The 12,611-nt window shown below is 42.5% G+C and overlaps 1 protein-coding gene across 1 annotated transcript in view; it reads right to left on the bottom strand.

Moving 5' to 3' along the window:
- Nucleotides 1-12,611, bottom strand: part of LOC139409332 (neuroligin-1-like) — a 270,255-nt gene that overhangs the window by 182,720 nt on the left and 74,924 nt on the right. Inside the window, exons 3-4 of the mRNA XM_071154310.1 lie at nt 11,924-11,983; nt 8,523-8,675 (exon numbers count right to left, since the gene is read on the bottom strand). Coding sequence (XP_071010411.1) covers nt 8,523-8,675; nt 11,924-11,983 — 213 coding nt within the window. The remainder of the gene's footprint in view (nt 1-8,522; nt 8,676-11,923; nt 11,984-12,611) is intronic.

Below are 12,611 nucleotides of genomic sequence, written 5' to 3'. Positions count from 1 at the left end.
CAAGATAAATTCCTGCGAGGTTCTGGTAATCTTAATCCTCAATAATCAAGGCCAGCAGAGGCAAAGAGGCAAAGAGTTAGAGCACAGACAAATCGGGCCTGGGGCTAAAGAGAAATCCTCTGACCGATATTTCTCCACCTCTGTGAGCTTACTCTAGTCTCATTTCTAACTCTCTGTTTATGAACTCAGTGTATAGCCAGGATGAGTCTAAGGGGTGGTTACAAGCACAGAATCTTACCTGTTTTTTCAAGGAGCTTGGCACACAAAGGTGAAAAAGAAAAAGTATCTTGGTTATGAACAGGTTAGGTAATGTATAAGATTCATGAAACTGACAGAACCAGAGGGAATATGACTTTACCTGCACTCATGAGATTAAACTGTGAGATGCCACCATTGGTCAAACATCCCCTGAGCATCTTCACAGATAAGTGTCCATTTCACAAGCAGGGGGAGAGCATCATGGCATGATTACGACACGGTAAATGTCAGATATTCTTCATCCTCACTTATTATCTGCTGTAAGAGAGGACCAAATGGAAAACACTGACCTGCATCAGCAGCAGCCCTCTCACTCGCCTCTAAAAATATGACACAAGTTACAGCACCCAGCCAACCAATCAGCATCCCGGGCCATGGCAGCTGGGGCAGACAGACGCTTTTCCTCGAGCCAAGAGTTGACAGGAGAGTGGGGTTTATTCAAGCAAGGCAGAATAAAAGAATAGCTTTGCTATAACAAAGAGAAAGACACCTCTGGGCTGTGTTAAATTACTGCAGGAGATATGAATAATTCAACCGCAAAATACACTGGATCAAATGTTGAGGAGGGATTACAGCTAGGGAGGATGGTTAGTGCCTATAAAAAAATGACACTGGCACAGAGAAAGGTATGCTTTCCCACTTTCCTTCTACATGTGTGCGTGTGAACAGGGTGCCTTCTTGAGCTACAAGGTCCTCCAATACGCCTTGTTTCCAAGTTGTTAAACACATTCATCTGTTTTCCCGGAGCCCAGACTGCAGCCCCGCACCGTGCTGCCCTGCTCCCCGCACTCAGCCCAGCAAGCACCTTGATCATCCACACTGGTTGGTTTCCACAGGAATGCCCAGGAGCAAGGCAAGCTTATCCTTCACGCTGTGGTAAAGATAGATATGTCAGTCCGCATCGATCCATCTGTTGTTGCCCTCCTGCACGTCAGCTCCTCACAGTATCTCCTATCTGCAAGCAAAATAAATGCCACGGCTGGACCGGATGAGGGTGGTCAGCTTGACAGAAACCCCCGCAGCTATCGGCAAAATAACTTCAGGGGCTTTGGTCGTAAATTGTGGCAGCTTCACATGAGATGGAGTCACAATGCAATTTCCCCAGGAGTCGAGACACAGTAAATAAAAGTGGTAGGGGGGCAGTACAGTTAGCTGGGAGCCTTCAGTCAGATAACCTCCCAGTGAAATCAGACCAATACAAACATCAGGCCCGGTGAGATCCACAGAGGATTACAACAGTGGAGTGACAAAGAGGAACAAAGCCACACTCATCCCTGTGTATCATCCCTGTGTACGAGGAAACATCACATCCTGAGTGGTTTCTTGGTTCTGACTATGTCTTCCTGAGGCAGACCTTGTGCCAAACTATGTACTTATATTAGGAGAGCATGGTTCGAAAGAGGGTCTGGCTAGTGAGCCTGTGGGGTGGGGGGGGGGGGGGGTCGAGGACAGAAAGACCAGCCACTAAGCATGCTTACTTGGACATCTGCTGCGCTCTACCAGCCACCACTAATATCCACTGTGTCACCAGAACACTGAGGCCACAGCCCCCACAGCCCTGCTGGTGGCACATGCACGTGTACTACGTGAACAATTCGCAGTCCACAACTGACTATTGGGATTACCTAACATGACCAGTTCAGATGTGTGTGTAGGTTACTTATCTAGCAGGTTAGCGTTTTTTTCATCATGAATCTTGTTCTGGAGACAGCTCTGCAGAGTTGTCTCTAGCTGGCACGGCCACAAAGTCATAAGATCAGATCTTAAACCTAACGCTAACCACACTGCTAACCCTAAGGTCAAACCCTAACCTTAAATTACATTTTTGTTTTCATTAACTTTTACAATATAGCCAATTTTGACTTTGCAGCTGTCCTATCTAGGGGGAAATGGCTCAGTTCCGCCTCCAGGACAAGCCTCATGACAATAAACATCAATCTGCACTTGTACATGTTATACAATCAGTGGAGGCTCCTCAGAGGATGAAGGTAAAAAAAGGTAAAATATTAAAAAAGTTATCCTCTTTAGATTAAACTATACTAAATATAATCATGTCACCAAATAATTGATTAAAACACACTATTTTGCAAAGAAGGTCTACAGCACCATGGTGTAGCCGGAGAACACCTAGCTTCCATACTCCTCTGGGTACATTGACCTCAATACAAGACCTAGGAGGCTAATGGTTCTCACCCCCTTCCATAGACTTACACAGTAATTATGACAACTTCCAGGGGACGTTCTCCAACCTATCAGAGCTCTTGCAGCATGAAGTGACATGTTGTCCACACAATCAAAGGATCAGATAAGTAATCTAGTACTAAAAGCATAAGCTTGGTGAGTAAGAGAGAGAAAGAGAGAGAAAGACAATGGTTGAACAGTTTTGAACAAATTAATTTATTCCAAAATGAAGAAGCAAGAGAGAAATTTATATAGATAGAAATTGTCATTTCTTTCTCACTTTCAGTTTCACTTACTTAGCTAGCAAATACAGCTACATTAGTTTAGCCTACTGAAACACCCTGCCCAAACAGGGGGATGCTATGTTAGCTACCTGGCTATGATTATCCAAAACAACACTGGAACTCTCCAAGTCAAGGTAAGCTTTTGGTTTCATTAATTTATTGCCACCGGGCCCGACAGTGTAACTGCTTACTGACTGTACACTCTAACATTACTGCATGATTGTAGTGGGTTTACTAACTCGCTAGTTCTAAACTCAGCAAAAAAAGAAACGTCCCTTTGTCAGGAACCTGTCTTTCAAAGATAATTCATAAAAATCCAAATAACTTCACACTTCATTGTAAAGGGTTTAAATACGGTTTCCCATGCTTGTTCAATGAACCATAAATAATTAATGAACATGCACCTGTGGAACGGTCGTTAAGACACTAACAGCTTACAGACGGTAAGCAATTAAGGTCACAGTTATGAAAACTTAGGACACTAAAGAGGCCTTTCTACTGACTCTGAAAAGCACTAAAAGAAAGATGCCCAGGGTCCCTGCTCATCTGTGTGAACGTTCCTTAGGCATGCTGCAAGGAGGCATAAGGACTGCAGATGTGGCCAGGGCAATACATTGCAATGTCCGTACTGTGAGACGCGTAAGACAGGAGGGACAGCTGATCGTCCTCGTAGTGGCAGACCACGTGTAACAACACCTGCACAGGATCGGTACATCCGAACATCACACATACGGGACAGGTACAGGATGGCAACAACAACTGCCCGAGTTATACCAGGAACGCACAATCCCTCCATCAGTGCTCAGACTGACAGCAATAGTCTGAGAGAGGCTGGACTAAGGGCTTGTAGGCTTGTTGTAAGGCAGGTCCTCACCAGACATCACCGACAACCACGTCGCCTATGGGCACAAACCCACCGTCGCTGGACCAGACAGGACTGGCAAAAAGTGCTCTTCACTGACGAGTCGCGGTTTTTCCGTCATGGTCTGGGGGCGGTGTGTCAAAGCATCATCGGACTGAGCTTTTTGTCATTGCAGGCAATCTCAATGCTGTGCGTTACAGGGAAGACATCCTCCTCCCTCATGTGGTACCCTTCCTGCAGGCTCATCCTGACATGACCCTCCAGCATGACAATGCCACCAGCCATACTGCTCGTTCTGTGCGTGATTTCCTGCAAGACAGGAATGTCAGTGTTCTGCCATGGCCAGCAAAGAGCCCGGAACTCAATCCCACTGAGCACGTATGGGACCTGTTGGATCGGAGGGTGAGGGCTAGGGCCATTCTCCCCAAGAAATGTCCGGGAACTTGCAGGTGCCTTGGTGGAAGAGTGGGGTAACATCTCACAGCAAGAATGGGCAAATCTGGTGCAGTCCATGAGGAGGAGATGCTTTGCAGTTCTTAATGCAGCTGGTGGCCACACCAGATACTGACTGTTACTTTTGATTTTGACCCCCACTCTGTCCAGGGACACATTATTCAATTTCTGTTAGTCACATGTCTTGTTCATACAAATATTTACACATGTTAAGTTTGATGAAAATAAACACTGTTTTTTTAGTTTATTAGCTATGTTGACTAGGATGTTACTTTAGCTAATATGGTGATAACGTTGTAGGCTGTGTGTAGCGGTTTGGCTTGGAAAGGTTTTTCTACCTAGTCATATACTGTACAACTGATGAATTTTGCATTGAAGTCCACAAGCGATGGCACGAGGTGAGAGGAGTAGAGCACATAGATGTGAGAAGGAATATAACATGGCTGTGTGTTTACGTGTGATCAGCGGTGTATTCATTCCACCGATACTGTTGAAAAATGTTTCGCAAACGGAACAAAACGTGGATAAACATACTTGAATTTGTCCAATAGAAACTCTTGTTTGCAACTGTTGGACTAATGATTACATTCTATATAAGCTAGATGCAGGCAAGAGCGTGCAAGGCAGTATTGAATGTCACTGCCTGGCCATTTGTCACTGTCTGTCACCTCAAATTTGTCTCTCAACCTGTGTGCACCTACATTATAAACTTTCATTCATTGGCTAGTGTTATGACTGTCCTGTGAGGATCCAAATAGGTCAGATCAGCTTGGCAATGGATGATTTCAACCAGACCCTCTCTCACCCACAGGAAAGTATAACAACTATATGTACGAAGTTTCCATGCTTTACATTGTGTATGAAATATCAAACATTATGAAAGTGTTTTTGTTAAGAGCGGGATGTGAAACTATAAGAGTAAATTGTTTCTATAACTTTGTGCAAGTAACTAGTCACCGCCCCCTTGAGTGAGGTCAGAGAGTGTGTCAGCCTCACAAACCGCCCCTTTTGAAGAACTGTATAAGAATTACCAATTAAGAAAGAATTACCATATCAGACCAGAGAGGAGTTGAGCTTCAGCTCACGTCCAAAGTGGTTTGAACTCTGAAATCTCAACACAAGGTAGAGACAATAACGTCACCTCCCGAACAATCCCTGGTACGGCTGATTAGCTGTCCTAAGTAAAGTATCTACAAAAGCGAATTTAAGTCGAACCATTCTACTACTCTTCAAACCATCCTATTCTACTACTCTTCTCAAATCACTGTATTCTACTACTCTCATCACCAATGGGAACTGTCGACACAGCTGGCTAGCCTATCTTTGAAGGAGCATCTTCCAGAGTGAACAACAGTAGAAGATTGGGGGGGGGGCCCTTTGGGACAATCAGAGCCTTACAAGCGTGCTGCGGAAAGGCCTAACACCCTTCCTAAGAAGGCCTGGTTCCGACAGAGATAAATTGCGAACGAAAGCATTCACACGTAAATAAATGTATGAGTTCTTACTCCAAACGGGTGGCGGTTCGTGTGCAAAGTATATGATTACTGTGAGAGTAGGTCCTAAAATGTACCAACGATAAGTGTCTCTTTCTCTCTCTCTCTCCATCTCCTTTATCACAAGCCGCCATATTGTGTCAGTAGCTAGGGACCTGTTTCTAATGTATTAAGTGTGTATGTTTATCCTGTGTTATCATTTAGTTGGCTAGTAAAGAAATAATGAAACCAATTTGTGTAGTACTGAATCATAAGTAAGGCTGGGGTTTTGCAGATGCAAGGAGGTTACGACTGTTCAGAATGATGATATGATACGAGGTTATGATTAATACGTTGACTGTCACCCAATATGCTGTAATAGAAATATGGCCATTCTCATGAAAACAAATCGTCCTCCCTCATCTTAAACAGCACTAACTGCCACTGTACAATAGTATATAATATCCACTCAAGATACAAGACACTGTATACATGTAGCATTTGTAGAGAAAGGGCAATCCTGAAGAACCGCTAAACGCATATTAATAAACATACTCAAATTAGGCATCTCCCAAGACGCATTGCTAATAGAAATGGGGTCCGACACTTTCCATGTCCCTCTTAAAGATCCTCAGGCAAGCCCAGGGTTACCAGTCAAAGGCTGAGGCCAGCAGCTAACATGTTAGTCGGGCCAATGGGCAGGCCAGCCGTGAAGCAACAGAAAGGAAAGAGACGCAGACTAATGAAACAAATTATCTGCGGTATTTGTTTCAGGGAGAATAAATAAATAAGCATGAAAAACAATAATCCTCAACACCGGGCCACATGCAATGATTAAATGAAAAAACTGCAGAACCAATTATTTCAGCAAGAACAAAAGGCAGCGGTGAAGATTGTTGAAAGGGTAAACAATGGGAAGAACATGGCTGGCTGCATCTGCTCCCGGAGCCCTGCCTGGTGCAATATCACGCTGACATGCTGCGTGCTCAGGCCTAGCATAAGAGGAGCAGTGGAACCTGGGCTGTTTACCTGGCTAATGCCCAGACAGCGGTGGTAGATCACTTTCCTCTGTTGCTCAGATGCTTTCAGGGCCAGCTGGGTTCTGATACAGGGAGTCATTAAGCACAATAAAAGCCATCCTGATTTAGACATGTTATTAACTCCTTTATTAGCCTTGGCTTTAACTACTAAAAGGTCATATTTGTGAGCTTCTACAATTCTGGAATTTAAAGGATGCTAAACGATGGATTGGACCAGAGAATGTGTTGAGGCCATAAGGTTCACGCCAACACTACAGTGCACAGGGCTGTGTTTTAAATAGGTCTTATGTGAGTTGAAGCGCGGCCAGACTGTGGTCTTATACAGGAGTCCATGATGAGTATGATTCGGCCCATAAATTCAGAGCAATTCTGATAATGATGCGCTGACAGCAGAGTTCCATTATTCCATTAAGGCGTCTTACAAAACCCTGACACATCTGCACACACACACACGGAGGCAGGCCGAGAAACGGCCCCTGGCCAAATCCATCCCGCGCTACACCCAAACCGATAAATAAAGCTCACATCAGCCACTCTGCATATTTCGGGCTCCTTATGACTCTGCATGCCTTCCCTGACAAAGAAAAACAAATCATCAGGTGGCAAGAATTTTTTTTTACCAAGAACCCAAAAGGTGCAATAATGTTGGCAGGATCATTAGTGGGAGAGAAAAGCACCACTAGCATTCTCTCTCCCAGTCTTTCTCTCTCTCTCGCTCTCTTTCTCCCGTTCTCTCTTGTCCTCTTTTCTGCTCTCCTCTAATTGTCAGGTTAATTAGGAGGAGTAGCAGCATTGGTTAAATAGCCTTTCCTCGTCCCCCCCCCCCCCCCCCCCCCCCCCCCACACACACACACACACACACACACACACACACACACATACACACACACGAGATGAAGGGGCCACGATGACAGGGCCCCTTTGTTACTTCCTATTGCACATTCACACAGTCCTGACTACAAAAGGGCCAAAGAGGCCAAGGCACTTCTGGGCCTTGTTAGACAGGCCCTTGATTGGCTGGTCAGATGAGCAGAGAGCATGCTTGTCACACATCACACAGCGTCTGCTTTGCTCCTGTAACGTTACTCTGCTCATCTCATTCAGCAGAGCTGAGTGGTTTGATCCGCTTACCCCACCGCCACAGGGGTAAATACAAACACTGAGGAAAATGTCAACAAGACTCTTTGTGATGCTAAAAAGATACATCTGATTAAATATGCTCCCATTTTTCCTGTAGCACCAAACCACAGCCTCTTAGCTTGACAGGAGAATCAGCATTAGTGAAAACACAGCCACACCACTTACCTGATCATCACCAAAACTGGTGCTTTTAAATCTTCACATGAACACTATCAACATGAAACCAGTCCAGAGGAATCAGGCCTAATGTTTTAAAATTCCAATTATTATTGTTGCTAGTTTAAATTCAGGAGGCATTCAAGTTGTTGCCAAATTGTTCACAATAAAAACATCTGACATACCACGTTTTCTAATATTCATAATTTGTACAAATAAAGACTTGTTATGGAGAGAAATCAATTTGGAAATAGTTGCTTTATGGGGACAAAAGCTGGGGCTCATGCTGGGGGCTGGTCATAAAGTATTCATGGTTATAATTATACCCCATATTTACTATCATCTTAAATCTTGTGCCTCCAAGCTCGGTTTCCTTTGACACATATTGCTGCTGGTGTGAGTGAAAGGAGGATATTGCCACAGAGTTGTGTGCATTAAAGCCTTGATGCTTTTCAGGAGGGGTAAATCACCATATGAAGCGAGAATAAGGATATTCATGAAAACAAATGACAGCATAATCTCATTGAGGGTGAAACCATAGCACCTCCGTTTCACTCTGTTTCACACTGTCCCCCCAAGGCAAAGAAAAAGCATTGATGGGCGCCTACTGTCCGGTATATATATAGGTAGCTAGTGTGGGGGATTAGTGATAAGGACAAAATCTGGAAAACCTTACCTAATACTCCAAGCCGATAGTTCACTGTGATGACGATAACATTGCCGTAACTTGCCAAGATGCTGCCGTCAAACATATTCCCAGTGCCCTCCATGTAGGATCCCCCATGGATAAATACCATCACTGGCTTGGGGCTACCGCTTTCACGGATGTCTGCAAGGGGAAGGAAATGATTAAAGGACAAATTAAAATGACAGCTGGAGATGCAATCTAAATTGTGGACGCTTTAGTTCTCATAATTTCGGACACATTGACTTAGCTTTGAGACAATTTCTGCTTTGCACGTGATACCGTTCATTTCATACGTGACAAGTATGACATGTTCCTGGTGATTGAAAATTCCATATTAATCTTGTTTTTTGTTTCAGGAAATTTTATGGGCTCTTATTTTTGGGGGGCCAATAAACTGTCAGCATTAAAGAAGCGTAGAGATTAAAACTGACATTTCAATTTAAGCGGCACAGGTGGCTAGTTTTATCAGTAACGTAGAATCTAATAAACAAGATTGAACCTAAATGTTTTAATGATTAACATTCTTCAAGAAAAGTTTTTAATTCAATTTCAGACATCCAACGTTTCCCTTTAACAAAGTGTTACGCTTACTGAACTTTGCATAATGACATCAACTCAATTGATGCCGTCTTTGAGGGAGGACATCTAGTTTGGCCGCTGGGTTTGAATTAAATGGGGGATAGGGAGGGATACAAAAAAATAGGCTTCTGATTACTTTTATATTCCACAAAGGAGACAGACGTTTCATCTTGGGTGCAAAATATCCACATTCATGTTCAATATCTTATCGATGTTTGGTGTTGGGGGACACTTGCAGGAGGTCTCAGAGCTAAGGAAAGTAATTAAATAGTAAGGAAAGTAGGATGGCATCTTCCACAATGCCTTTATGGCAAGACATGATGCTGTATTTGCAAAATCCAAGCCCATCTCTGTTCTTTTAGTTGATTTTCTTCCTCCCACTCTGTCTTTCTCTTTCCTTCGCTCTCTTTCTTACATTTCCAGTGAAAGCGGGAAGAAAATGCCAGGGCACCTCTAATCCTCACGTCTTCAGTAGGCAATCCATAACTTCTAGAATATTGATTAGGACTGAGCAGCTGCTGAGTGCATGTGCATGCGCGTGTGTGTGTGTGTGTGTGTGTGTGTGTGTGTGTGTGTGTGTGTGTGTGTGTGTGTGTGTGTGTGTGTGCGTGCAAAAGCATACGTTTTTGGTGAAAGAAAGAGAGAACAAGAGAGGGGGGAGAGAAATAGGGAAAGAGTGGGAGATACTGTAAAGAGAGAGATCCGGAGGGCAAATCTAAATTATTTTCATAAAGTGCGCATCAGAATCCTAACATCTTCCATTCACTTTGATTAATTAATTGAATCACAGAAGAGCAGCTGGATTCACGCAAGTGTGTAAACTAGAGCAGCATTGAGACAGGAGAGTAATACCTGATCTCTCCATATAGTTACAAACATAACAGCAAGGTAAATGATTAAATATGTAAAATAAAACTAGGACTGAAGACTAACTGGAAAGATTGCGTGTCTGTTTGTATGTCTATGTCAATGCATGCGTTCATGCGTACATGTGAAAGTGAAATATTCACACAGTGCATATGTAGCCCCCCTCTGTCTCTTGTGTGGATGCCAACAGCAGATTAAAGTGACACACATCTGGTCACAGAGGGTTATGGCTACAGTGTCTGTCAGGATGTCCATTACATCATTCATGTCATTCACAGTCCTTTATGCTGTTTGTTATTGTGTTCACTTCATCTTTGTGAGTGGCAAAAGCAAGTGCACATTCTAAATCCTTTGGAGGGATTCCAGGCATCTCTGACAGAGGTCAAACCATTTTAAACCTCCATCAATGAGGAATAGATGCCAGGGAATTGTGTGTGCTGGCTTTTGAGAATAGATGGCAATTCAGCCATTTGTTCTAAACTGGGCCTACTAATCATAGGGTTCGGTCATGCATCCTACGTGGACACCATGGCATGCTAGGCTAATCCTAGCTGTAGGTAAAGTACAGAGGTAAGTGAGGACTGGTGCATTCCTATACAGGCGCTCACATCACAGAAGACTAGCTGTAAAAGCACTGCACTGGATCTCCATCCAATGCCAAATCTGGATGGCCTTGCTAACAAGCTACAGTATAAAGAGAACGTCCCTGTCACAATCCTCCTGAGGACAAAAGTTTCCATCCATTACAAATCCACAGGTGGAGTGGCACCTACAGAGAACTGCACATCTTACATTCCATGACATTGAGGTTCCATGGCAGTGTGTTGTTGTTGTTATTTGATTACATATCTCTGTTGTGGCAATAGGTTAAATGTCAAAAGAGCACCGCCAGTGAGATATCAAGCCGATTGGTCCTTGGGCCATTTCATTCACACATCTCAATGCGTTGGTTTTAACAGCATATTGTCTTCTGTCTTAGAGAGGATTATTAGTCTGGCCTGGATTCTTTATCAAGTGAATACTTGAGAGGCTGGCTGGGATTTCACTGTATATTTGTGTCTCTAATCTTTTGATGTGTGTACTCAGGAAATCGCAAGTTGCTGCAGATCAAAGATAGCTGCCGCATTCCTAGTTTAGTTTTCTGTAATTGGTGCTTATTTCACCAGATTATACAGGAGATGTGCATTATTAAGACTGTGTTCTGTCATTAAGTAGGAAGTTAACTTTCTCACTTTCTCTTTGAATAACTTAATTTGGGGTATTTTGAGTACTTTCTTCAGTCTGTTACTTTTCAGTGAGGAGCCCGTTTTAGATTTGTTGATTTAAACATTTGAACTTGATTCCTAGGTTTACATAACTGTGCCATAATGTACTTGAACTTGTGTAAAATAGTGATGAAGAGGCCTCGTTAGGAAGGGATTTGTGATCAATATGTTGCAGGTCTTTGCCCATAACGATCCAGGAACATCCATACATGTTGCATAGGAAACGTACAGTTTTTTTTATAACACAACTGAATGTGACTTATGTGTTAGGATTGATCAGGGTATCAAATTCCCCAGGGTTGGAATAGTATATTTTATTTTGGAAAAGGAAAAGAGTTGTGAAAAATCATGCAAAAAGGTGTTACGATTTAATTGAAGGGTTAATAGTTACTCTCTTTTAGATGGGATGCAACATGTATTTATTTGTTTACAAAATGTAAAAAGAATTCAAGCAAAAACCTATGTTAGATTATTAACAATTAAGTACTCTGGAATGATGTGCGACATTAAACATACTCTTAAAACATCAAGCAAAAAAGACAAAACACATCCAGCAAAAATTACGGAGAAAAAAAATCTTCACTTTCAAAAAAAGGACAAGAAATGTAAAAAAAAAAATCAAAGAGGAAAAATTGGAGGGTTCCTTGTCATGCAAATCAGTTTGGCATCAAAAAATACCTTCATCCTCCGCCCCGTCATTATCACCTAAATCATCATTGTGTTTCTTTGTAAGGGGACCTAGGATCAAGAATGGAGAAGATGGAGGAAACAGATAATACAAGAACACACAAACCTTAAAAACGCTCAAAAGAGAAAGAAATCTTAAGTGATTTTCCCTGTGAAAACTTTTACTGAAAGAGAAAGAATGTAAACAATATCATACACATTTGTGGAGCTTGGTAGCTATGAGATAGTAAGACTTTTGTTACAAAGTACTGTAACAAAACAAGAAGGATCTTCAAAATAGGACCCTTTCTTTCAAAAAGATTCAAGAATGTAAGATAAGTCGTTCCCAGTAAAACAGATAGGGGGTTTTCAGAACACAGCTTTACCTCATGTCATTCTCACCCCTCTTTCCCACTTTCAAGTAAACAGACAAAAGCATAATTGTTATGGATGTTTGTGAGGGTGTCTTCTAACATTATGTTCCAATAAGTAGCCCACGTCTGTGAATGTTAATGTGCTAAAAGAGAATACTCCAGATTGAATCATTAGTGGACTCATACTATGCAAATATGTAAAATAGAACCTAAATGAAGTAATTTCATTGTAGGATCACAGAGTGCCAAAATGTAAATGGAAAAAGTTAATGTATTAAGTGGCTCCAAACACACAGAGGTTAATTGCTTAATTCTCCCTCATTGGC

This window comes from Oncorhynchus clarkii, chromosome 5 (genome assembly GCF_045791955.1).
Source record: "Oncorhynchus clarkii lewisi isolate Uvic-CL-2024 chromosome 5, UVic_Ocla_1.0, whole genome shotgun sequence".
Taxonomy (NCBI): Eukaryota; Metazoa; Chordata; class Actinopteri; order Salmoniformes; family Salmonidae; genus Oncorhynchus; species Oncorhynchus clarkii.
The sequence above is the reverse complement of the archived record's forward strand: the minus strand, read 5'-3'. Positions and strand labels throughout refer to the sequence as shown.